General features: G+C 43.0%; 1 protein-coding gene and 1 pseudogene across 3 annotated transcripts in view; both read left to right on the forward strand.

The window, feature by feature from the left end:
* Positions 1-918: 918 nt before the first annotated feature.
* Positions 919-1893, forward strand: LOC140627860 (eukaryotic translation initiation factor 4E type 2 pseudogene; annotated as a pseudogene).
* A 507-nt stretch (positions 1894-2400) lies between these two features.
* Positions 2401-25723, forward strand: part of LAMP2 (lysosomal associated membrane protein 2) — a 37490-nt gene continuing 14167 nt past the window's right edge. For all 3 annotated transcript variants that reach the window (XM_072816417.1, XM_072816418.1, XM_072816419.1), the window contains exons 1-6: positions 2401-2620; positions 13393-13511; positions 14164-14377; positions 18556-18714; positions 20082-20269; positions 21446-21568. In XM_072816417.1, the coding sequence (XP_072672518.1) occupies positions 2557-2620; positions 13393-13511; positions 14164-14377; positions 18556-18714; positions 20082-20269; positions 21446-21568 (867 nt within the window). In that variant the 5' untranslated portion in view covers positions 2401-2556. The remainder of the gene's footprint in view (positions 2621-13392; positions 13512-14163; positions 14378-18555; positions 18715-20081; positions 20270-21445; positions 21569-25723) is intronic.

The raw sequence follows: 25723 nt of genomic DNA on the forward strand, positions 1-25723 counted from the left end.
CATGAAGACATTCATGAATAAGTGTTCTCACTTTCAGGAATTAATCACATTAAAGTAAATGACATGGTATATCAGTGATTCTTAATATTTGGGGTGGGTGTTGGGGAAAACTAACAGGTTCCATTTGAGAACTAATAAAAGCTATAACTCCTCCCCCCCTGCTGAAAAATACACATACATAAATGTTGCGTGTAATTTCTGGAGATTCACAGACTGTCCCCTACTCCCCAACTGCACCCCCCTCAAATTCATCCTTTGACATCGTATTAAGATCTCCTGGATTAGATGCTTTTGGAGCTCTGTTTTTTAGTGTTTCTCAAAGTGTAGTCCAGGAACCAGAGAAATTAGAATTATCAGGGGTGTTTGTTCAAAAAACAATTTCCAAGGACAGCCATAGACCTACCGTTTCCGAATCTCTGTGGGATGAAGTATAGGAGTCTGTATGATATTAAAACTCGGGGATGCCTGAGTGGCTCAGCAGTTAAGCACCTGCCCCTGGCTCAGGATGTGACCCGTGGTCTCAGGATCGAGTCCCACATCGGGCTCCCTGCCTGGAGCCTGCTTCTCTCTCTGCCTATGTCTCTGTCTTTGTCTCTGTCTTTCTCTCTCTCTCCTCTCTCTCTCTCTCTGTGTGTGTCTTTCATAAATAAATAAAATCTTAAAAAAATATATTAAAACTCCCTAGATGATTCTTTCGGACACTAACATTTGAGAATTAGTGCTTTATCCCAACTTGAGATTTTTATAGTTTTTGAATGCTTTCATTTGTTGACTGAGGTTTCATCTGTTCACCTGTCAAGCATACCAAATAGTATGTCTAGTATGAGTTCATTAAAGCATATTCACATGTGGATATGCACAGGAAAAACAAGTGGAAGGATAGATTTTCTTTCTGTGTTTAAAGAAGATTCTGGGCAGTGGCGACGGCGGCGGTGAGAGGATGAACAACAAGTTCGACGCATTGAAAGATGATGACAGTGGGGACCATGATCAGAATGAAGAAAACAGCACACAGAAAGATGGTGAGAAGGAAAAAACGGAACGAGACCAAAGTCAGGGCAGCAGTAAGAGGAAGGCTGTTGTCCCTGGGCCAGCAGAGCATCCCCTGCAGTACAACTATACTTTCTGGTACTCCAGAAGAACCCCTGGCCGTCCCACCAGCTCACAGAGCTATGAACAGAATATCAAACAGATCGGCACCTTTGCCTCTGTGGAACAGTTCTGGAGGTTTTATAGCCACATGGTACGTCCTGGGGACCTGACAGGCCACAGTGACTTCCATCTCTTCAAAGAAGGAATTAAGCCCATGTGGGAGGATGATGCAAATAAAAATGGTGGCAAGTGGATTATTCGACTGCGGAAGGGCTTGGCATCCCGTTGCTGGGAGAATCTCATCCTGGCCATGTTGGGGGAACAGTTCATGGTTGGGGAGGAGATCTGTGGGGCTGTGGGTCTCTGTCCGGTTTCAGGAGGACATTATTTCAATATGGAATAAGACTGCCAGTGACCAAGCAACCACAGCCCGCATCCGGGATACCCTTCGGCGAGTGCTTAACCTACCTCCCAACACCATTATGGAGTACAAAACCCACACCGACAGCATCAAAATGCCAGGCAGGCTGGGCCCCCAAAGGCTCCTTTTTCAAAACCTCTGGAAGCCGCGGTTGAATGTGCCATGACCCTCTCCCTCTCTGGATGGCACCATCATTGAAGCTGGCATCATCGGAGTCTCTTGTTCTGTTGGCGTGCTACCTGGAAGATCCTTCTGTCCTGGACAAGAGGAATTGGAAGAGCATTTTATGTTTTAAGAACAGGCTGATATACAGCAGCTACAACAACAGCTGAGATCACTTAATAAATGGTGCTAAACTAAAAAAAAAAAAAAATAAAGAAGATTCTTCCTCTTTCTGAGTTGAATTCCTCCATCTGAAAAATAGGGTATTGCAATTAGGCGAACCTCAAGGCCGTCCTGCTCTGGCTGTCCGCGACACCAGGCTACCCACCCGCTCCCTTGTCCATTTAATCACATGAACTGCAGGGGCATATGAAACACGTCTTATGGAACAGGCGTTCGTAGAATAATTCCGTGTTATTAGTGTTCATATTACGTTATGATGCTTAGCAATCTTTTTAATCCAGCAGAATTATTCTCTTCTTCCTCAATGAGTTGGAACTGAAATAAACTCTACTACCTACACCCCGCGAAAAGTTAATCCTCTCTCTTATTAAGCCTTAGAAAGAGCCGTCCGCACCTATCTCTTGGGCGCAGAAGAAGGACTGTGAACCAAAAAGCCAGGGCGTGGTCGCCCCGCCCACCGACTCCTACATCACCTCCCCTCGCGCCGCTTTCCAGCGAGGCGATTGGCTAAGCGCAAGAAAGGGCCCCGCCCCAAGTCTTATGACCCGCACCGAGGCGGCGCGTCCTGGCGTTTGCAGTGCCGCGCTCGGTGGTCCGCGGTCCTCCCGCCCGGTGTCGGCGAGCCCCTTCCCGGGTGTTGCTGTGCCGTTGCCACCGCCCCCTCCCGCCCCGCCGCCGCCCCCCCGCTTGGCGGAATCATGGTGTGCTTCCGCCTGTCCCCGGCTCCGGGCTCGGGGCTCGTTCTGCTCTGCCTTGTCCTGGGTGAGTTGTCGGGCCCTCCTGCTCCGTCCGTCAGCCTGGGCCCGGGGAGCCCAGTGCCAAGGCCACAGGCCGCAAGCCTGGTCCGGGGGAAGGGAGCGTGGGGCAGGCCGCGCGGCTGACCCTGGGCGGCGGCGCTTGGCCCGGGGAGGCGAGCCGTGACCTACGGAAGGCCTGACCGAGAGATGGCGGGGAAGAAGGGCCCGTGAGAGGGGGACGGGGCAAGCCAGCCGGGTGGGCGCCCAGGGAGTAGGGGGGGAAGAGTGGGGAGTGGAGCAGCCCTGGGGAGGAAGAGTAACTTGGGGAAGAGACTAAAAAGAGTGAGTCTAGGAGGGACGTACGGGCGATTCTGGGGTGGCAGAGACCATTGGGAGACTCCTGGTTTCTTAGGATCTGGGTAGAGTTTTGAAGATGGTGGAAAATTATGGGGTGGGAGCGAAAATTGGGGAGAGAAGGGAACCGCCTTCGCCTGCGCGCAGAGCCTTGGGGGAATGGTGGGGAGTTAGGGGCGCTTATGACCGTAGAGTCTGGGGGACAGTGAGAGGGCCGGGGGGCGTTGTGTGGGTGGAAATTTGAGGCCGTGGAGGAAGGGTGATGAGAGAGATGAGGACCGCTGCCGGATTTGAGTTTGGTGGTTGGGAGTTTTGAGGGGTAGGGACCTAAGGTGACCCCGGGGCAATTAACAGGCGAGAAAACTCGGACCTAACCTCTGGAGACTAAAGGGATGAGGGGGAACTTTGGCGGGGAGTGATCTGACTTGGAGGTGCTGAAGATGTCGCTTTTCTACCAGTTTTGCTACTTCCTCCCAGCCAGATACTGATTAAGAACAAGCAGGCAAACCAACTTAAAGCCTTAAAAAACAAAAAAACAAAAAAACCAAAAACCAGAAACCTCCGGGTATTTCAGCTGGGAGGGCCTCCCAGATGTGCGGTTTTGGGGGTGGAGTATTGAGTCGTGTATACTGCCTCTGCCTTCCGAAGCTCGTTTTCTTCTCAGTGACACAACTGGCCTTTTACTTCATTTTTGGAGGAGGAGGATAGGTGACTTGCCAAAGACTGGGTTGTTACCAAGTCATAAGAAAGGCTGGATGAATGTTGGCTGATTGTATTATCCCCCCCTCCCCCAAAGATCACTGGGTCCCTGAGGGCTGTAATGCCTGAAAGGTGAACTTTGACCAGAGTGTCTCTTCCTGACCTGATTCATCCTGTGCTTGTTGCTATCCACCAGCTTGCTGTTTGTGACCAAATAAAAGAAAGGGGGAACAAACCCAGGTGGTGGGGGTGGTGGTGGAGGGAGGGGAGGGAGTAGGCTTATTAAGGGTCCGAAAGGGCAGTGAGAGGTACACAGTCTGTAATTCTCATTTCAGTAGAATAAAATCAGCACCCTAAAATAGTGGATTCTCAAACTGGGAACATTTGGCACTATCTGGAGACATTTTTGGTTGTCGCAACAGGAGATTGCTTTTGGCATCTAGCGGGTAGAGGCTGGGGATGCTGCTAAACATCCTACGGGGCATAGCATAGTGCCCCCATCCCCCAACAAAGAATTTTACACCTCAAAATGTCAGAAGTGCTAGAGTTGAGCAATCTTGCCCCAGAGTGAGAGTGCTGGAAGGGTGGGTTCTTGATGATCTAATCTAGTGCTTCTCAAGGATCTTTTTGAGGAGGTACCTGTCAGATAAAAACTTATTTCTAAAATAATACTAAGAAGTTATTTGTTTCTTTCACTCACACTCTCACCAGTGTACAGTGGAGTTTTCCAGAGGCTACACAATGTGTGATGACATCACCACCACTCTCATGGCTCTGATGTTGTATTTTAGTCACTTCTTATTTTTTATTTCGAATATGGCAAATACCGACAGATATAACGCACGTAAACCAATGTGAATAAGAGAGTAAAGGGTCCTGACACCAGACGTTTCAGACTCCCCAATCTAGTGCAGCTGTGCACATAGGGCAGGAGACACCCCTGTAGCCCTTCTGAAAGGAAGCCTTGGAGACTTTGCTCAAACACAGTTCGAAGCTGTTGTTAACACTGCTGCCAGGCACTTACTGAGGGGCCAGCGACCCTAAGAGAGGATTGTTTACAACGAAAAGCACCTTATCAGTGGCTAGAACTCATCTGACCAACGCATCTGTTAATCAGTAGTTCACTGCCAATTGAATCTGCACAAACAACCCGGTTATTGTTCAGAGAAAGTGAAAAAAAAAATAATAATTGTCCTACTTGTTGGCTTTCGTGTCATTAGATTTTTTTTGTTGTTTCTTTTTTTATGAAAGCTTTTTTGTTTTGTTTTTACAAAAGCTATGCTTGCTCATTGCAGAAAATAAACAAGCAAGAAGAAGCACATGAAAGAACCCGTCAGCTCATCTGCTAGTTTGCCATTTATTGATCTGGACTAACTAGATTCGTCTTCTTGGAAGAGTTCCAAGATCGATTTCCTCCACTTCCAGGTTTAGAACAGGGTTTGGGGGGAGTAAAAGTTCATAATGTACCTAGATTAGATTTTTAGAAGGTATCAGTGAACTAGAAATCCTCTCTTCTCCTGGGCTGCTTTTCCTGACAGTTGTTGGTTCAGTGCGGAACTCAGGTTCCTTCCATGTGGTTTTCTCTCTTAAGAATCGAGCTGGTCTTCAGTTGCCTGGTGGGGTTGGCACGTCACTTTTCATATATCAAAATACCAAGAATGGGTTTTTAAAAACTCAATAAATATTTGTAAAGTACCTGTTGTGAATCTTGTGCTGCTGTTCTGGGTACCAGTGAAGAGGGATCTGCCCTGGATTTATAGTCTCATTAGCTTGAGTGCTCAAGCTGTGCCAGTTTCACTTTGTAACTTTATAACTATCCTAGCTCCACGGAAACTTTTTAAAAATAGCTACTTTAGGGCAAGTATAGGAAAGAGTTCTTAGGAGTTATGTATTGGTCCTTTTCACAGAGATTAAGTCATGCTCCTCATTTGAATGAATTATAACTGACTAGAGAACTTTCTGAAGAAAAGCGATACGATTTTTCCAAAGCTCTACAGATGCATTATAAAGAGAGTAGTGGATAAAAACCATTTCCTAGCATCATCGTCTAAGTGTTTTTTCTTTGTGACATCATAGATTTCAGAATTCTGTGGCTATTGATTTTTACAACTAGTTTGACTTCTGGTTTTTATAGGGTTGATGTTTTTTTTTAAGATTTATTTATTTATTCATGAGAGACACACAGAGGCAGAGACACAGGCAGAGGGAGAGGCAGGCTCCCAGCGGGGAACCTGATATGGGAGACTCGATCTGGATTCCGGGATCACGCCCTGAGCCAAGGCAGATGCTCAACCGCTGAGCCACCGAGTCGTCCCTGGGTTGATGCCTTTCTGGGTGGGAGAAACCTCCTATAAATATCCTGAGTATGTACTTTACTGATAGGAAGCCCTCCCTCCCGCAGATGTTTATCGATTGCCTGGTGAGCAGAGACCCCAGCATTGCAAGGAGGGCCAGCCAGGTGACCATCTGGAGAATAGGAGTAAATCTTGTTGTTCCCAAACTCTTGGGTTATTAGGCTAGCCTGTTCTCAACTCTTTTTAAAAATACTTTTGCCAGTTAAGACTCCCCTATGGCACTAGTGTCCGAGAGCAAAGACTATTCTTATGCACTGTTATTTACCATTGCCCACTTAGCACAGCACCTGGTACAACGATCAACCCTCAGTACATTTTTGTTGAGGGTATTCATTGGTGGGCACTGGGGATATGACTGTAAATTAGACCCGCTTGGTCTCCTTTGTCTTCTGTGAACCTTAAATTACGTTTTGCAAGAAATTTTTTGTGTCTTTGGATTGAGAACTTCAAGATCAGTGCTAAGCTGTACAGATAATTATAAGACAATTAACTGATGTATAATCCCATATAATAATGCTAGTATCTTACTTGTACCCCTTCAGATACACCTCCACAGTAGGGTAGGTTAGCATGGAGAACTAGGAAGTCCTTGGTGAGAAAGAGAATAAGAGTTTCATAAAAAACCAATCTGTCTCCTTTTGGAGGTGATCTAAAAGAGAGAGAAAGTAAGCATGAGATCTTTCTGTAACCTTTCCTTAAACGGGTAACTTTGATTTCAAGGTTATGCTAAAATTATTTTTAGCTGTAATAGAGATACTTGAAAGAATAGGCTTATTATTTGTCCATTAGTCTTTGGTTATCACATCTGATAGGATTTTAGATCTTCAGATATTTCCCAGGAGTGCAGCTTTCTTCCCCTATCTCCTTGAGTGGAATTTGTGATCAACAATTATTTCACAGCACTGTAGCTGACTTAAGTGATCCTTGGTGCAGGAAGACTTCTCTTCCTCCTGTAGTGACAAAAGCATTCCCATCATAATTTCATATTAAAGTGATCAGAGATCGCCTCAGATCCAAAAGTGTACTTTATAAGTACTTGTTGGTATCTTGCTGTGCATTGCAAAAGAATTCTGGAGGTCTGCCAAACACCACTCACTCAGCAATAAGCATTTTCCATTAGTTGAATAGTGTTGAATCTTACTTCCTTACCCACTCTCTGGTCTTAAAAATAAATTATTTTGTAGCTTAGAATCATTTCATTACTTTTCTTTTTAAAAGAGATTTACCAGAAATTGAGAGTATCAGCAACTGAATGGGGTGATTGTACCTATATTAGGAAGCATAAATGAGGACTTGTAAATGAGGAACAGTTTATCTGATTTATTAAACCTACGAACAGAAAGAATAAATAGGTACTTGTATGCCTATGTCATGTGCTTTAAAAAAAACTTTATTCATTTATTTATTTAAAGATTTTATTTATTTGTTCACGAGAGAGACAGAGAGAGAGGCAGAGACACAGGCTCCCCACGGGGGAAGCCCATGCGGGACTCAAACCCAGGACCCTGGGATCATGCACTGGAGCCAAAGGCAGAGGCTTAACCACTGAACCACCCAGGCACCCCATGTTGTGTGTTTTTTTTTTTTAAACCCTTTGCCCAACATCATTCTGAACTGATGAGTTTGAGTTTAGGAGTTCATGGTTTAATATGATGAAAGTAAACAAACATACAACTAAAATTTGGGAAGGATTCCTTTAGGTGCTGTATTTATTAGGAGGGAAGCTTAGAGGTTGGGATATCTAACTTGCTTGACAAAGTTATCTTAGCTGTGAAGGTCTTGCATGCTTTCGAAGAACTTGTTCGAGAAATACTCCAATTCTTAGCAAGGATAACTTGCCTATAGTCTCACAGCTAGTAAATTGGACTGACTTGATTTGAATTCTAGCTTTTCAATGCCAGGGATGGGCCTCTTAATTGCCTCATTATATTGCTTCTTAGATCATTGTTTTTTATTGGTTTTGTTTTACCACTAGTATTATGTTCCCACCCCACCCCCCTTTCGTTTGCAAATGTTTGCAAATCTTTCAAGTACACTTGCAGTCAGATAGACTTGTAAAAACCTACCCACTTTTTGCTGCATCTCCTGCTTGGAGAACTAAATTGTGAATTCTAAAAGAACGTATAAACGAATTTTTTGGAAATAAGATTGAGAGGATAATTAAATTTGAGAAAGTTGATTTTGAGGCATGCCTTTTTTTCTTTGGAGAATAAACTCTCAGCTCTATAATTATACACTCTAGGATATGTTCAGCTGTGTGGGTTTTTTTTTTAAACATTTAACTAAATTTAATTATTTTTTTATTTGAGTATAGTTGACACAGCTGTGCTTTTTTTAAACTTTTAAAAAATATTTTATTTATTTATTCATGACAGAGAGAGAGAGAGAGAGAGAAGCAGAGACACAGGCAGACGGAGAAGCAGGCTCCATGATAGGAGCCCGATGTGGGACTCGATCCTGGGACTCCAGGATCACGCCCTGGACCAAAGGCAGGCGCCAAACCGCTGAGCCACCCAGGGATCCCTGTTTTTCTTTTTTTAATGTCATAGAGACCTTTAAACAAAAACAATTTAGCTATGCTAAAATCAAATACAGCAATAAGGATGGAAATGGTTTGCTGGAGACTTTTTAGCATATAATAAGTGTAGACGTTTTAGCTATCAACATGCTTTATGGGGAAATAGATCTTTCCTAGCTTGAAATTCATCTCAAAATTTATTGAGGCGAAAACTGACTTGGGGGTTGAGGGTGCATCCAGAGGACCAATAGGTTAGATTCATGATTTGGGGGAAACATTGGCTTTTTGTAATTAGCATAAGCTATATTTCAGGTCCTTACTGCAGGATATTTTTACCTTGATAGGCTCAGTCAGTACTTATTGAGAGACTGAGATGTATTCTACAAGATTAGGAATGATAGGAGATGGAGGACAAGTAATAGATGCAGTCTCCCCAACCATGGCACCTGTGATGGATGACATTCATATAAAAGGCACACTCCTTGGGGCTGTGACATAGATAAGATCATCTGTTGGTAAGGGAGAATTTTGGAATTCAGATGAGTGGCGGACATTATCAAAAGGGAATCTTGAATCCATATATATCAATCATTCACAGACTCAGTTCCTTTTTTTTATTAGCTAACGAATTATCAGCTGTATACCATAATTTACCATGACACAGCAGTTTGTTGTGAAGTTACAGTTGAAAACTGCTGTTTTAGAGCTTGTGACGATACAGGAGTCAGGATTTACAGGCACAACAGGCATAAAATAGCTGAATAATTTCAGATAGTATAAAATACACAGGAGGGTGGGGGTATGCACATGTATGATTGCTCCTCGAGGCTTTTACAGGTAAGGAAATCTTGGTGGAGAAATTGGCTGCTGAAAAATGGGTTAGCTTATCAGTCCAGGTTCTTAATTGTAAGCACCAGAGATAAAATCTGATTGATTTTTAAGCAGAAAAGGGGAACTTACTAGAAAGGTATCAGAGCTTCTGCGTAGGCTTCCCACCATTCCGCTCCTAGATATACTCCCAATGGAGACACATCCACATGTGTTTGCCAATGTGCCTGTTTGTAATAGGACCACACTGGAAACTATCCACATGCCATATATGATCTCCCATAGATCAGTAGAGTAGATTTAGCTTGTGAAAACTCTTTGATCTGTATGCTTAAGGTCAGATGCACTTTTCCCTTCCGTGTGTTAGTGTATACTTTTCTGTATATAAGTTGCACATCAATAAAATTGTACTGTATGAAAAAATGTGTTATCAGGTAACACAATTACCAGAGCTCCAGGCTGATGTATCTCAAGCCTGGTCCCAGTTTCCCCAGTCACGCCACTGAACCACACTAACACCACCAAGCATTAAACTGCAGTTCAAGCACTACTGGCCACTGCCACCAGCCTGCTGGCTGGCCTTGTGGCCCGAGTCCTTGATCCCACTGTAGTGACTTCCACCTGAGGGTGACAGTTCCATTCCTGGCTCCATTCCGCTGCCCTCCTATCTAAAATCTGGGGTGGATGCCTCTGTTAGGTGAAGCCTACCACAAGTGCCCACCCTTGCTGCAAGGGAGGTTGGGAAAGCGAGTAGCTGACATTTTCAGCTTTTACCCTGATATCTGCCAGAAATTATTAGGGAAAGGCAGGGTCAGTGGCATGGGGCAGAGGGTGTTGGTGTTTCAGATTTGGGGGCAGCCAAAAAGAGAAGGAAGTCCTTCCTGAAGTGAACATTTAAGTCAGTAGAAAAAAAGTAAATTTCAAATGTTAGGGACAGTAGACGCCTAAGGGTAGAGGTTGAGTAGAGCATGGCATTTGGGTCCAGTGGAACTAGTTTAACCAGATTAAAGGGTGTGTTCTGGGAAAATGGTTTGAGAGAAGTTGAAGGAATAGGGTGGGATGAGATGAAGGATTGCTTTGAAAGTCAGGTGGTAGAGTTTAAATTTAATATGGGAGTTGGGGAGCTAATAAAAGTATCTGAACAAGTGTCCTGATAGGAAGAGATATTTAAGGACCATTAATCAGGGAGCATTTCTAGGGACAGCTAGGAGGCGTCTGTAGTAATTTAGGGGTAGGGTGGTAGGTTGGGAATGGAAATAAAAGGCAAAGGTTGGATTTAAGAGAGGCCTCGAAGGGGAAAAAAATCAATAGGACTTCATGAAGGGAATGGAGTGGAAGCTTCATTCCCAAACTTTTGAGCCTGACTGACTCTACTTGGTCCTGCCTTTCCTTTAGAGCTTAGAGACGCCAAGAAGAGGACTGATGTAGAGGAAGTAGATGAGTGAATTTTAGTGTTGCAGTTGTTGAGTTTGAGGTGATAGAGACTGAGTGAAAGTGGTCCCTGGGCCGTGGGGAGAGGTGGAGGGAAGGAAGCTCTGTGGAAGGAATAGCTCTCACCGGGAGAAAGGCTGGGAAGGCACTGGAATGGAAAGTGCTGGAGCCCTCAGGGCACTTCTCAGTTCTCATTTTTTAGGTTGGTAGCTGGCCGATCTTGAATTTAATGAAGTGGTAAATTTGAACTGCAACTTGTGCCTTCTGCTTCGTGGGGTTTGAGGTCTCCCACGCGGGCACATGCTGCTGCCATTACCGCTTTACACCATTTTCTTTCTGTTGCATCAGTGTCTTTGGCAAGTAAATGAATAACACTCGCAAGGCTTTTCTCGGTTATTTCTAGCAGTTTTGAATCCTTTGGCTACAAGGAGGATATGTTAAAGCTAGGGACTTTAAATGAGACAGAGAGAGAATATATAAAAAGCAGGCCTCCAGGGATGCCTGAGTGGCTCAGTGGCTGAGCGTCAGCCTTTGACTCAGGTCATGATCCTGAGGCAGAGGATCACGACCTGAGGCTTCTCCCTCTGCCTATGTCTCTGCCTCTCTCTCTGTCTCTCACATGAATAAATAAATAAAATCTTAAAAAAAAAACCAGGCCTCCAATTGATTGGAAAAATTAGGAGCCAGAGTTCTCAGTCCTACTGCAAGGGTAGCCTTGGGTCAGGGGTGACAGCTCCTCCCTTCCACAGTGTACTGAGCAAAGACCGGCTATGAAACCTACTTAAGCCTCACGAGGTCAAGTCTTAACCAATATGTTTAGGCACTCAGTAACCACAAGCTTTAGCATAATACTCAGGCTTGAGAGGTAGCTTGGTCTCTGGAGCATCACGACGATCGGCTTTTGTGTACAACTTGAAAGCTGTTGCTGAGGGACGCCTTCTTGGTATTCCTCTTAGGACTTTATGCTCTACGGTCTATAGCATGTCCTTACTTGTAGATGGTGCTGGATTGCTCAGATATCATTAAAGGATATACATCTGTCTTAACAGGAAACAGCTTGCCCCTTGGGTAATGTGTGAGACAGTGAAGAAAATCCTTAAATGGTTGCCTGTCATTTATGCTGCTGCTGTGTTTGCTGGCACATAGTACTTTGAGTCCTTGGGCTCTTCGGTGTAATGGCAGTGTCCCTGTGTTTAGCCTAGTGTAGATCAGAGCCAAGTTAGCTCAAAAGTCCCAAGGCTTTTTTGTCCCCATAAGGTTTCTCTGCCCCTGAAGAGGTAGCAGGTTGAGAACAGAGGAAGTTGACTTTGAGTCCATGTCAAAAGGTTCATCAGCCTTCCTAATCAGTTGGATTTTAAAGTAAAACAGAGTGATGAATGTCACATCTATAAAAAATTAACCTTTTGCTTATGGACCTAACAACCTTTGAAATGAAACTCTGTTCTTTTGGTCACATGGTACAGATGCTTACAAAGAGCGATCCCACATCTTCACCTCAGAATAAAATAGTTTGCCAAGACATCCGTGTGTCATAGGTCGCGTAGCTTGTGGCAGGATTGAAAGCAACAAGACCATAGAATACCTGATCTATCATTATTTTGGCAGGGGAAGTTCCACTGGCTGGTTTGAGAGAGACAGGTTTGTTTTTTTGGTTTTTAGTTTTGATTTTTAAAAGAAATTTATTTAAAATCAATTAACATATTGGGTATTATTAGTTTCAGGGGTAGAATTTAGTGATTCATCAGTTGCCTATCACACCCAGTGCTCATTCCATCACCCAGTTACCCCATATCCCATCCCCCTCCCCTCCAGCAGCCCTCAGTTTGTTTCCTACAGTTGTTTCTTTTTAAGATTTTATTGATTTATTCATGAGGGACACAGAGAAGCAGAGACACAGGCAGAGGGAGAAGCATTTCCCCGCGGGGAGTCTGATGTAGGACTCGATCCCAGGGCCCAGGGATCACCACATGAGCTGAAGGCAGATGCTCAGCTTCTGAGCCACCCACGTGTCCCTGTTTCCTACAGTTATAAGTCTCTTATGGTTTGTCTCCCTCTCTGATTTTGTCTTATTTTCTTCCTCTCTCCCTTCCCCTATGTTCATCTGTTTTGTTTCTTAAATTCCACATATGAGTGAAATCATATGATAATTGTCTTTCTCTGACTGACTTATTTCACTCAGCATAATACCTTCTAGTTCCATCCTTATTGCAAATGAGAGAGACAGTTTAACACCTCTCCCAAGCTCCCCCTTAAACCCATTTACCTTAAAAACAAAAGTCCCAACAGCAAACTATAATTTCCTAAAACAAAACTGGCAAGGTGCAGACGAATGTGGATATGACTATTAGGAGGCAAACGGCAAATGTCACTGGTCTGTGCCATTGCATAAGCATCCTAGGTCAGGTAGCCATTCCTTCTGGAAGGAGTAATGCTAACTTTATCAATAGGATTCTACTTAAAATACAAAGAAAAACCATCACCAAGATACCATATATATTCAAAGTATTTTGTTTCATTTTAAAGCTGGTTAAACTTCAGTGGTGGATAGAGTTTGTTTTTATTTTAGATATGTTTTTGTGGTACAATTTTACAGTCTTACTCTTTTTAATCTAGGAGCTGTCTCATCTTATGCATTGGAAGTTAACGTGACAGACTCAGAAAAAGCCACTTGCCTTTATGCAAAATGGCAGATGAATTTCACAATACAGTATAACACTACAAGCAAAAATTTTGTAAGTGTTTTCCTTTTCCTTTGAGTTTTATAGTAGGAACTCAGTTCTACCCTTTATCCTTTGTATATATTTATGTAAATGAGATTTCATGTTAACTGACTTGCTTAACACTTAAATTCTGTGGGTTTTTAAAAAACATATATACTTGAAGGTATTCTGTTTAGTGTTGGAAGGAATATTTTATTTCATAGGTCCTTTGAGTTCTTGCAGTTGATTAAGGGCAAGTGATCCGAAGACTGTGGCGTTCAGGTCTAACTACATCTGTAAATGCTTTAACATGTACTAACATCAGAGCTTTCCCATTTTTAATAGTTTGCTGTTAAAATCTCCTTTTTGGGAGGGGGTGTCCTCTCAATCCTTTTGCCTTCTTATTTTCTTTTATTTAAGGTCCTGCCTGCTTATAACCTGATTTAAAAACAAATCAAGAACAGAAGTTCAGGCCACTTTCCCTTTTCCTTTTAGACATACATGAATTTGTCCAGAGGACTGGTATATAGGTGAAAAATCTGGGACTGGTTTACACAATAGGCCAGGCAAAGGGCAACCTGGCCATGGGGGCTCATGTGATGGAGATTAAATTGGCACATCCTGTATAAATGCTTGGTGCTCATTACTGTGTGTGTTACTTACCCCAAACTTCTTTTTGTTTTAGAAAACTGCAACCATTTCAGACTTTAGCACTGCAACCTATAATGGAAGCGTTTGTGGGAATGACCAGAACAATCCCAAAATAGTGGTGCAATTCGGATCTGGTTTTTCCTGGATTGTAAATTTTACGAAGAAGGAATCGGCTTACTTAATTGACAGCATCTCATTTTCCTACAACCTCAGTGATAATGCAACATTTCCTGATGCTAAAGAAAAAGGTAAATTTAAGAATTAAATTTATGTTCTCATGCTCTTTTTTAAACAAAGATTTAATTTATTTGAGAGAGTGAGAGGACAGAGGGAAAGGGCAGAGGGAGAGAGAAGAAGACCCAAGCAGACTCCCCGCTGAGCCCATGGAGCCCAACATGGGGCTCAATATCATGACCTGAGATCATGACCGGAGCTGAAACCAAGAGTCAGATACTCAACCAACCATGCCACCCAGGTGCCCCTCTTTTGTTCTATGTTAATAATAAAAATGTAGGTAATTTAAAAATCATCTGTATGCATGTCTGTCTTTCTAACTAGAATGGAAAGTTCATGTCTTTGTATTTCTCACCCCTACCCCATGTATAGCAGTGTTCAACACAGTGATGATACTTGCTGTCATTGTTTGAGTGCTTTACTTTGTACTATGGAGTACCCAAAGTGTGTGTCTAGCTGCATCTTAGTCCATAACAGCAAGCCTGGGAAGTAGATATTATTTCTACTTTACAGGTAAAGGGAATGAGGCTTGATCAAATTAAATGACTTTTCCTAGAGGTCAAATAGCCAGCAAGTGGGCGAGCTGGAGTTTGAACTAAAGTCTGTTAAGCTACAGAGTTCGTGCACTTCACTATTATTATTTATTTCATCCAGTAGCGGGTATCAACAAATGTTGAATGAATGAGAAAATCCTTTACTGATAGCTATTTTAAGCCTGTACACGGAGGATCCCTGGGTGGCTCAGCAGTTGAACACCTGCCTTCAGCCCAGGGGCGTGATCCTGGAGTCCCGGGATCGAGTCCCACGTTAGGCTCCCTGCATGGAGCCTGCTTCTCCCTCTGCCTGTGTCTCTGCCTCTCTCTCTCTCTTTCTCTCTCTGTGTGTCTCTCATGAATAAATAAATAAAATCTTTAAAAAAATTAAGTCTGTACACGTTCAGTAACCGTAGATCAGCAGAAACTTCATCTTCAATCTTTTTACTATTTATTTATTTATTTATTTAGATTTTATTTATTCATGAGAGACACAGAGAGAGAGGCAGAGACATAGGCAGAGGGAGGAGAAGCAGGCTCCATGCAAAGGGCTCAATCCTGGGACTCTGGGATCATGCCCTAAGCCAAAGGCAGATGCTCAACCACTGAGCCACCCACGCGTCCCTCTTTTTACCATTTAGATAGGATTTGGACTGAAGAGTAAATGATTAAAGGCAAAATGACTGAAGTCAACATTTGTTGCTATTTTGAGACAATTTCACGTAAAATCAAACTTGGAAAAGCATCAGCAATAAGGCGTTCTTGTCCATCTTAGAGCTGAAACATGTACTAGATTTTTTTTTTAGTACTAAAATTTTGAAGGTGCACAGATAGTGGAGATTTCAATTTTATCCAGCATATAATTCTCCTTTCTTTCCCTTCTCTTTTGATTTGGGTTAACATGGGGTTTGTAGTAGCTTAGCATTTTTCACAGGTAGATAGTATTTCATTCTTACCCCAGAAACACAGGCAGATTGGCTTCGGTTGCAAGACCTGGGATAAATGACTCATTTGGATGTATGGATATCCAAAGATATGTATGTCCAGAACCCAGAAGTGAATGAGCTCATGTAAAACTTGGTGGGTAATGTGGACTCAGACTTGGAAATCAATCCTAGCTTTCTCTTTCCTAACCTCTTAGTTTGAGAGGATAACTAAAGCAAGTCCGTTATGGGTTACTTTCTATATTTAGCCTTGTGCCCTGCATTGTCTTCTAGAATTAGTATAGGATTTGCTCCCTCACCTTCAAGTGAGGAGTTTTAAAACTAGTTTGGGAGACAAAGCAAATTTGGCTTTCTAGGTGAGATGCCAAAGTAGAAAGCATTGAGAGCAGTGTGATTTGTTTGTGGTTCTGTTTGGGGAGTAGCAACATGAGAGAGGCCATAGACACCACCCCCCCTCAGGGTACAGAGTCAATTTTGCAGATGCTGTATATTTCCCGAGCCCATCTGTTTGCACCTGATCCAAATGTGTCCTCGCAAGTGGTCTGTTTGGCAGCAGAGAGAAGGGAGAGGTCAGTGTGTGTGGAAGGAGTGAGAGATCTTGGTGTCAAGAAAGATGTTGAAGCTCGGCTAATGGTCTAATTTGAGTCAAGCGGAGAATTGGAGCAGAGGATTTCCAGCAGGGGGAAGCATAGTACTGGCAGCAGTAGCTGGAGAGCTACCTGATTCAAATAGAGGCTGTGCATGTAGCAGAAGGAAAATCAAGTTGGCTGGGCCTGGTGGGTCTAAATTATAGGGAGCCTTGGGAGCCAGGGAGAGGCATTTAACTTGATGGGGTAGGCACTGGGGAACCATTTTAGGTTTTTCAGTAGGAACATGACCTAACAAAAGCAAAGACAGTAGTTTGTAAAGAATGTTCTGTAGGATTAATTTGGAAGTGAGGAGACTGCAGGCAGAGATGCCAGCTTTAAGAGGCTGTTCTAGTAACCAAGGGATGATGTAATTGAGTGCCTAGGTCAAGGGGGTGGTAGTAAAAGGACAAATCTGACAGATTTGAATGGAAAAACTATGGACTCTAACAGTTAGCTTCCCTCCTTTTTATTTTATTTTATTTTTTTATTTTATTTTTTTTTCCTTTTTATTTTAAACAAGGGGAGGATGCAATTTTTTTTATTACTAGCATCTATGTAATAAGATATGTGAAGCTATTTGGAATTTAACATGGTCTCCTTAAATGGATTGCTGTTTTTGAAATAATTTAGTGTTTTATTTTTAGGCGTCTGAGAATTGAAGCAACTTTGAAGTTGCTGTTTTCTTAAAATTTTTTCATGATTAAAATACAGAAAAGTACAGAGAAGAATATGATAGATATACCTGTATCAGTTACCCAGAGTTTATAAATGCCGTTTTTTCATATTTGCCTCATCTTTTTATTTATTTAGAGAAGTAAAAGCTTAAGATACATTTGAGGTTTCCTTTGTACTCACTCCCCAGAGCCATCTTCCTCTCTGCCTCCCCAGAGGCAGCCACTCTTAGGAATTTCCTATCCACCTGTTTACCTTTGACTAATATGTACATGTTCATGAATAATACATTGTTTAAAAAATTATCATTTCATAGTATAACTCCAGTGTGTCTATAGATTGTTTTTGAGGTCTGTCTATATAAGACAGTTCAGATATCTATTCGCTTAATGTTAACAGTGAGAAACGGTTTTGGGGAAAAATGTTCTTCTAGTATGTTGGTTTAAAAATTGTATTTTTCCTTTGGCCATTAGGGGGTGCCAAGACAGCATTAATTGGCTGCCTTGCTGCATGATGGAGAGGCCCTGAAGGCAGCCTCTATTAAGGACCTTGCATACCTTTCTTGCTGCTTCTCCAAAAGAAACTAAGCCATTTGGGTGGATAATTGTGATCCTAGTCTTGAAGCATCCCCACAGGCATTATAATAAAACTCCGTATGGGATGGCTGTAACTTATTTCTTTAACACTTTCATATTCTGAAGATTTCCTGAAATGGAACAGTCTTTAAATGCTATCCAGGAAGGAGTTCCGAAAGCTCATTATAGTAATTGTAACTGCCTCTGAAATAGTAGCACAAAAATAAGAATTTACTCTGAAGTCCCTGATGAATCCATCTTTCTTCCTCCTTTGGTCACAAAGTCCTGTTGATTGGACCTTAGCTATGTTTTCAGTGTGGCCTCTTTGCTCTCTATTACCTTAATTTAGGCAAACCCCTCACCAAATTACCTTAACCAGAGCAGCAGCCTTTTAACTACTTCCCGTCTTTTTAATTTTTTAAGTTTTTTACTTCCCATCTTAAATGACTTTCCTTTAGAGTCTTTTCCCCTGCCTGGCCCCTACAATTTTGCCATCTCCCTTATAATAAATTATATGTGTGTTATTTATTTCCAGCTTTAAAAACTGAAGCTAACTTTTCACGACTAACAAAATAAAACCTGACCTGCCCTCAGCTTCTCCAGTTTGCTTCAACATGTGGCCACCTGCAGCTCGTCTTTCCTTCCTGACCCCCGTCACATCTTTCCTCTTTCTCCTTGTGTTTCGGCCCCAGTGAATTTGTCATTTCCTGAACATGCCATGTCCATTGTCACTTAAGGATGGGGTGAGGCAGGCAGGACGAGAAGAAGATCTACAAATAGAGTTATGTGATCGCTTTTCTCCTACCTTGGAAACAGCTGGTGTTAATCTTGTTTTATAGGAATTTTGACTGTCCATGACCTCGTGGGATTCAGAATTCCTTTGAACAACATCTTTAGATGCAATAGTTTATCAACTTTAGAAAAGAATGGTGTTGTCCAGTACTATTGGGATGTTCACGTACAAGCTTTTGTCCAGAATGGTACAGTGAGCACTAAAGGTGAGTACTTAAAGTATATATATTTGGACCTGAATTTAAGATTAGAGTATACTAGCCGGCTTTGATTGAAATTGTTAAAAAAAAAAAGAAATTGTTATCCGAAAGCATTTCTATACTAAGACTTGTTTGTAGCTTACGCTGGACTATAACATTTTTGTGAATAACAACAGTCTTGTTCTTGCAGAACTTGCAATTATAAGTTGATGATGTGCATGTTGTGCGATGGGTGGTTTTGTTTTTTTTTTGTGTGTGTGGTTTTTTTTTTTTTTACACAAATGCTGGACCTGTAGTGTTTTCAGCTGATTAAACCTAATCTTTGAACAAATCCTCAAATAGCTTGATCATCAGCACTTTAGCTTTTGACGATCCAAGACCTTGGCTCAGGAATGAGGTTTTTGTGTTCACATCTTGAATTGTATAAACTGTTTTTATCACTTCTATGTGACTTTATTGAAGTATCATAATTCTCATTTACCAGCTCTGAAAAACGACCAACACTTCCTAAGAAGAGGTTGAAATGCCTCCGATTTGTTGTAGGGGTGATACAAATAAAAGGTTCATTTGTATTCACACCCTTTAGTGATTTTTTTAAAGGATTTTTATTTATTCATAGAGACACAGAGAGAGAGAGTCAGAGACACAGGCAGAGGGAGAAGCAGGCTCCATGCAGGGAGCCTGACATGGGACTCCATCCCAGGACTCCAGTCACGCCCTGGGCTGAAGGTGGCGCTAAACTGCTGAGCCACCCAGGCTGCCCCCCCTTTAATGATTTTTTTAAAGATTTTATTTATTCATAGAGACACAGAGAGAGAGGCAGAGACACAGACAGAGGGAGAAGCAGGCTTCATGCAGGGAGCCTGATGTGGGACCGGATCCCGAGCCTCCAGGATCACACCCCAGGCTGCAGGCGGCGCTAAACCACTGCTCCACCAGGGCTGCCCCCCTTTAATGATTTTTAAACTTTTTTTCTGGTAAATCCTCTCCATCCTTATAGTGGTTGTGTGTGTGAAAGAAGAGGGGAGGCATAGGTAGGGGTGAAATGTTTTCTTACTTAAATTTCTTATTTTCACATCAGAGGCAGGTGACATTCTTTATTCTTTGGGCATAAAGGGACCTCGGGGTCTGAAGAAATGAGTGTGTGGTAAATAAAGTATAAAGTAGATAAAGCATTTGTATGCAGTGTCTGGTGTGTCATAACTCTTACAGATTGTTGGCATCTGAAGCTGCAGTTTAGGAATGAACTTCTGCCTCATTCCCTTAATAAAACCTTTTGGACTTCTATTGTAAGAAATAGTTTGCTCTTCCCTGGGCTTATGGATTAAGAAAAAGGCCAGTTAGTTTATTTTGTCTTTCGTTTGTTTCTTTAGAGTTTCTGTGTGAAAAAGATAAAACTTCAACCACTGTGGTGCCCACCATCTCCACCACCACACCATCCCCTACTACAACACCCACTCCAAAGGAAAAACCAGAGGTGGGATCCTACTCGGTTAATAATAGCAATGGTACTTGTCTTCTGGCTACCATGGGGCTGCAGCTGAACATCACTCACAATAAGGTATAGTTGTCTGTTTTTATTGATAGGTTCTTCTCGTATCTCCTGTCAAATATGGTATATCCTACCTCTGGCCCAAGAGTAGTGTTATTAGACTGATTCTGCCTTAAAGATTTTTTGAAATTTATTTATTTGAGAGAAAGAGAGAGGGAGCATGTGTGCATGAGCAGGGGGAAGGGCAGAGAAGCAGACTCCTCGCTGAGCCGGAGCCCAACACGGGGCCTCAATCCTAGGACCCTCATGACCTGAGCTGAAGGCAGACGCTTAACCAACTGAGCCACCTAAGCACCACTAGACTGATTGTGTATGTATGTATTTATTTATTATTTTAAAGATTTTATTTATTCATGAGAGACAGAGAGAGGCAGAGACAGGCAGAGACATAGGCAGAGGGAGAAGCAGGCTCCCTCTGGGGAGCCCAATGCAAGACTTGATCCTGGGATCGCGACCTGAGTCCAAGGCAGACACTCATCTGCTGAGCCACCCAGGTGTCCCCTGATTCTGTTTTAAATGGAGGTTTGATGTTGACTTGTTGAGGTCTGATTAATTTGGAGTTACTGTAACCACGAAGAGTTAATGTCACTGTCAAGGTGTTGTCTTGGCCAGCAGGAAACCTAGCCCTTTCAAGGACTCTTTGGGGTTTAGATTCAATTTACCATCAATAGATTGGAGTACAGTCGATTTTTAATTCTAGTCAGTTTAAAATATAACTCCTCATTTGTATCTGAAACACAGTGTAGGTTGATGTGCTGGGAAAGCACAGCTGTTTCTCCAGCTCCACGATGACTCAGATGGTAGAAATGCTCAAGTAGGGGAGGGCACTTCTGGTTGCAGTGTTCCACAGAGGCTACAGGGGGCGTGCTGACCAACAAATCCCATTTCCAGAGTCTTGCGACTTAAACAAGCTAGACAGATGGCTCTTGTGCTCCATAAAAATGTGTCTTCATTTGACTCATTATTGAGGAAGCTTCTCTCTTGTTTTTCTTTTTTTTTTTTTAAGTTGTCGGAGTCATAGCTTGATGGCTTGGGCCAACTTCGTTTGAAAGTAAGACACCATAAACTTAAGTATTCAGACAACAGGATTTCTTTTGCTACACTGAGGTTGCTTATTAGGGTATAAAGGTTTTGCCGTGGACTCATATGGTTGAGCTGTACCTTTCTCCCTCTTCTCCGCTAAAGGTAGCTTCGGTTATTAACATCAACCCCAATACAACTGACTTCACTGGGAGCTGCCAGCCACAGACTGCCCTGCTTAGACTGAACAGCAGCAACATAAAGTACCTTGACTTTGTCTTTGCTGTGGTGAGTAACAGATTTCTTTAAGATTAGGTCCATTTTGCTTTGAAACATCTGAAAGTCTAAATGGCTCTGTGGGGGGGGGTGTGGGGGGGTGGGTGTCTGTAGAGCATGTTTAGCCCTATTTTCCATTTCAGCACTACTTAATTATAAAGTGTAGTCCATTGATCCCACTTAATCCCTCAGAGTCACCTCAGTGGTCTATGAGCTGGACTTTTGTATTCATGTTCATGATCATCAAAAGTCACTATTCTTCCATTATATATACTTCAGGGTAGGAGCAAGAATTAGCCCACACCAAAAAAAAAAAAAAACCTCTCTCATGTATCCCATATAGAAATATTTAATAATAAAGTAGAAATATTTATGTATATTATAAAAGATAAAAAGTAATTTCCAGAATATTTTTCTCTGTTATTGGTTAGGAAACTTGTGTTTGTGTATTCTAATATTTGAGGTTTTTTTTTTGGAGGCTATGCTGTTTGTCATAGCATCAGTAATAATAATAGTTAACATTTATTGAGTACATGCCATCTATAAGGCTCTGTGTAAGTACTTAACATGCATAAGTTCATTAAATCAGGATAGTTTATAATGGCAGCATTCGAGTTTTTGTTCATGCTTGTATCAAGGGCTGAACACTAAACAGAAGGCTTAGTATACGTGCTCTACTTCTTGCTAGCATAAATTCATCCCTGAGGACTTTTATTTCTACCTTCTCAGAAGCAGTTAGTACCCTCACAATTTTTGAGGGGGCTGTGTGGGAAAGAGGGCACAGGTGTGAGTGAGGGAAAATCTTAAACTGTCAGCAGTTCTCCAACTAAGACTGATTGTTTAGGTAGATTGATTAACAAATAGTTCTGCTTTTAAATCAGATGACTCTACTAGGGATGGGGAAACACTCTCAACATCTGATACATAAAAATTTAGGTATGTGGTATTTGTTTCAATTCTGAACTTGGTATCTTTAGTCTAAAGCCTTTTTTCTCTATGGAATATATGCAGCGAAATTGAGGGTTATATTGGGCAATTATATTTCAGAAAGGTTTGTAAGAGTCTTCCCTTCACCAGTGTGGAAATCATTCCTCTGTTACAGTATGTATATGACCAGAGGATGAGTATTAAAAATGTCTGCTCAGGCTCGTCCTCTTCAATGTGGTAGGAGCAGGCCTCCCCAGACATATTCTCTTTTAAAGTCATCTCATCGGGATTGTACTATAAATAAGAATGAAGAGGGATCCCTGGGTGGCGCAGCGGTTTGGCACCTGCCTTTGGCCCAGGGCGCGATCCTGGAGACCCGGGATCGAATCCCACATCGGGCTCCCGGTGCATGGAGCCTGCTTCTCCCTCTGCCTGTGTCTCTGCGCGCGCCTCTCTCTCTCTCTCTCTCTCTCTCTCTCTCATTAAAAAAAATAAGAATGAAGAAAGGAAGATTCTAGATTCCTTCTCTTTGGAATGATTGAGTTTGGTCTTTCTAGCTGTGGTCGGGTCCTAAAAGAAACATGATTTCTTTTGACTCTTATTGGGAAATATTTAATAATTACAATATTTAATTTCCCCAACAGACTATTTTAGAATGCAGTTCAAAACAGTGACATTTTAATTGCACTACAGGCACTTTGAAGAGTCAAGAAACCCTTGTAAAACCACCAGACTTCACTGCGGCCCATCTTTAACCCTGTCCCAATAGACCCTTTTAAGGAGAATTTATTGAATTTCAGTGTGCCGTGTACAGGATACCATGGTGGGATTCAAAGAAGAAGGCCTGTTTTGATAAGGAGCCCACGGTTTAGTGGTAAAGATTGAAATACACAAATAATGGCCATTTTGGGGAAGGCCTTGAATGCTATGCTAAGGCTTTTGAGCCGGATCCTGTGGGCAATTAGAGTGGTGTGGAAGTTGCATTCTAGGTTGGATGAGTGATAGACCAGAAGAAAACACAAAGTCTGTGGGAGTATAGAAGAGGCAGTGGTTAATTCTGGGTGGAGGAGAGTCAGGAAGGTTTAACGGAAGAGATGACATTTGAGCTGGACTTTCAAGGATGGGTCAGATTTGTACCCATGGAGCTAAGGGGAGTAAGCGGAAAAGGACAGGTTATTTCTGGACAAAGGAACACAGTCAAGACCAGCTAGGAGAATGAGGCATGTGGCATGTTTAGCAAAAAAGACGTTATGGAAAAGCAGTAGGGATAAATTGTGGGGAGCCTTGAATGCTGAGCCGAGACATGGCCTCAGGGAAGGAGAGATGTGATGAAGTGGTCAAGTCTTCCTTTGTGCTTCTTCCTGATAGTTCTCTCTGCATCTGTCCCCCTCTCCGTTTTCTTTCCTTTTTTTTTTTTCAAAGGTTCTATTTGAGAGGGCGTGAGCACAAGCAGGGGGAGCAGCAGGCAGAGGGAGAGGGAGAAGCAGACTCCCCACTGAGCAGGGAGTCCAATGTGGGCTTGATCCCAGGACTCTGGGATCATGATCTGACCTGAAGGCAGATACTTAACCAGTGAAGTCACTCAGGCAGGCGCCCTATCCCCTCCGTTTTCATTCCTCACTGCCTTTGCCCTGAGTCCAGCCTGCGTGACCTCTTACCTGGATTGTTCAGCCTCCCACATCAGTTCTTCCTCCTCTTCTCCTCCCTCAACTCTGCCCCCCGCCACGACGTGTTCTTCTGCATCCGTTTAATCTTCCTGAAGCACGACTCCTCCTCAGAAAGTTTTAGCGGTTCTGTTTCACCAACAAGATAACATCTAAATTTCACGGCAGGGTGTTTTATGTCCCCCCCCCCCCCACTGCCTCCCGCACACAGCGGAACTTGCGTATCTGGCGTTATGTTTACTTCTTTCCCTTTCCATGCATCCCATGCTTCCCTCACCCTGTGCCCATTCAGTGAGGTAGGAGAGCATAGTAGCAGCCAGTGTACAGGTTCTGCAGCCAGACTTCTGGGGTTCAAATCCCACTTCCCTGACTACTAACCATATGGCCTTGGGGAAAATCACTCCGTGTCACCCTACTTTGATCACCCTGTCGCAGAATGGGGTGTTATAATTATTCGATGAGGCCCCACATGTAAAGTTTTAAGAACATCGCTTAGCACTGAATACATTTTCAAATGCTAGCATGCTTGTGATGATGCTTTCTTTCTGGCTACCTTCACTCGTGCTCTTGCCTTCCCAGATACCCTCTTTTGCTGGTTTCCTAATTGAATTCTGCCCAGTTCAAATGGTGCATCCTGGGCAGCCTCGGTGGCTCAGCGGTTTAGTCCTGCCTTCAGCTCAGGGTGTGATCCTGGAGACCCGGGATCGAGTCCCACGTCAGGCTCCCTGCATGGAACCTGCTTCTCCCTCTGCCTGTGTCTCTGCCCCCCCCCCTTCATTAATAGATAAATAAAATCTTTAGATTAAAAAAAATGGTGCATCCCTAAGCTCATATCACTTGCCTTCTCCCCTACTTGGAAGTCCACCTATCTCCTTTTAATTTTTATAATCTATTGCTGTCTATTTTTGCAATATGGTTATTTCTTTTTTTTTTAAAGATTTTGTTTATTCATGAGAGAGAGAGAGAGAGAGAGAGAGAGAGAGAGAGGCAGAGACACAGGCAGAGGGAGAAGCAGGCTCCATGCAGGGGGCCTGATGCGGGACTTGATCCTGGGACTCCAGGATCACGCCCCGAGCCAATGGCAGGAGCCAAACCGCTGAGCCCCCCAGGGATCCCCGCAATATGGTTATTTCTTTGTGTAGTTATCTTCCGTGGCAGATTGCAAACATGGTGGGGGCAGGATCCACATCTGGTTCACTCGGCTAGCTCCCCAGAGCACGCGGATATGTTGCCTTGCCCATGCTAAGCACTAACATGATTAGAATGACTGGCTGATCAGATGTGTGCTTCACAGAGAGCATAGTGGCAAAGGGAAGCTCCCAGCTGGAAAGGCTGAAAGGCAGGGAGGGAGTCCAGTTAGGAGACTGATCATGATCCAGGCGGCAGGAGGCGGGGGCTCAGCAAGTGGCAGGAGACCTAAAACGAGGGGATGGATCGTTGAGTGTCAAAGACCCCGTGACTACCCCCGGGTCCAAAAATTGGAAACAAAACGAAAAGGGAAAAGGATTCTGTTACATTTTACCTAGCTGGTCCGGGTCTCATCCGTGGTTTTATCTTCTGAGTAATAGTATTAGAT

Source organism: Canis lupus, chromosome X, assembly GCF_048164855.1.
Source record: "Canis lupus baileyi chromosome X, mCanLup2.hap1, whole genome shotgun sequence".
NCBI lineage: Eukaryota > Metazoa > Chordata > Mammalia > Carnivora > Canidae > Canis > Canis lupus.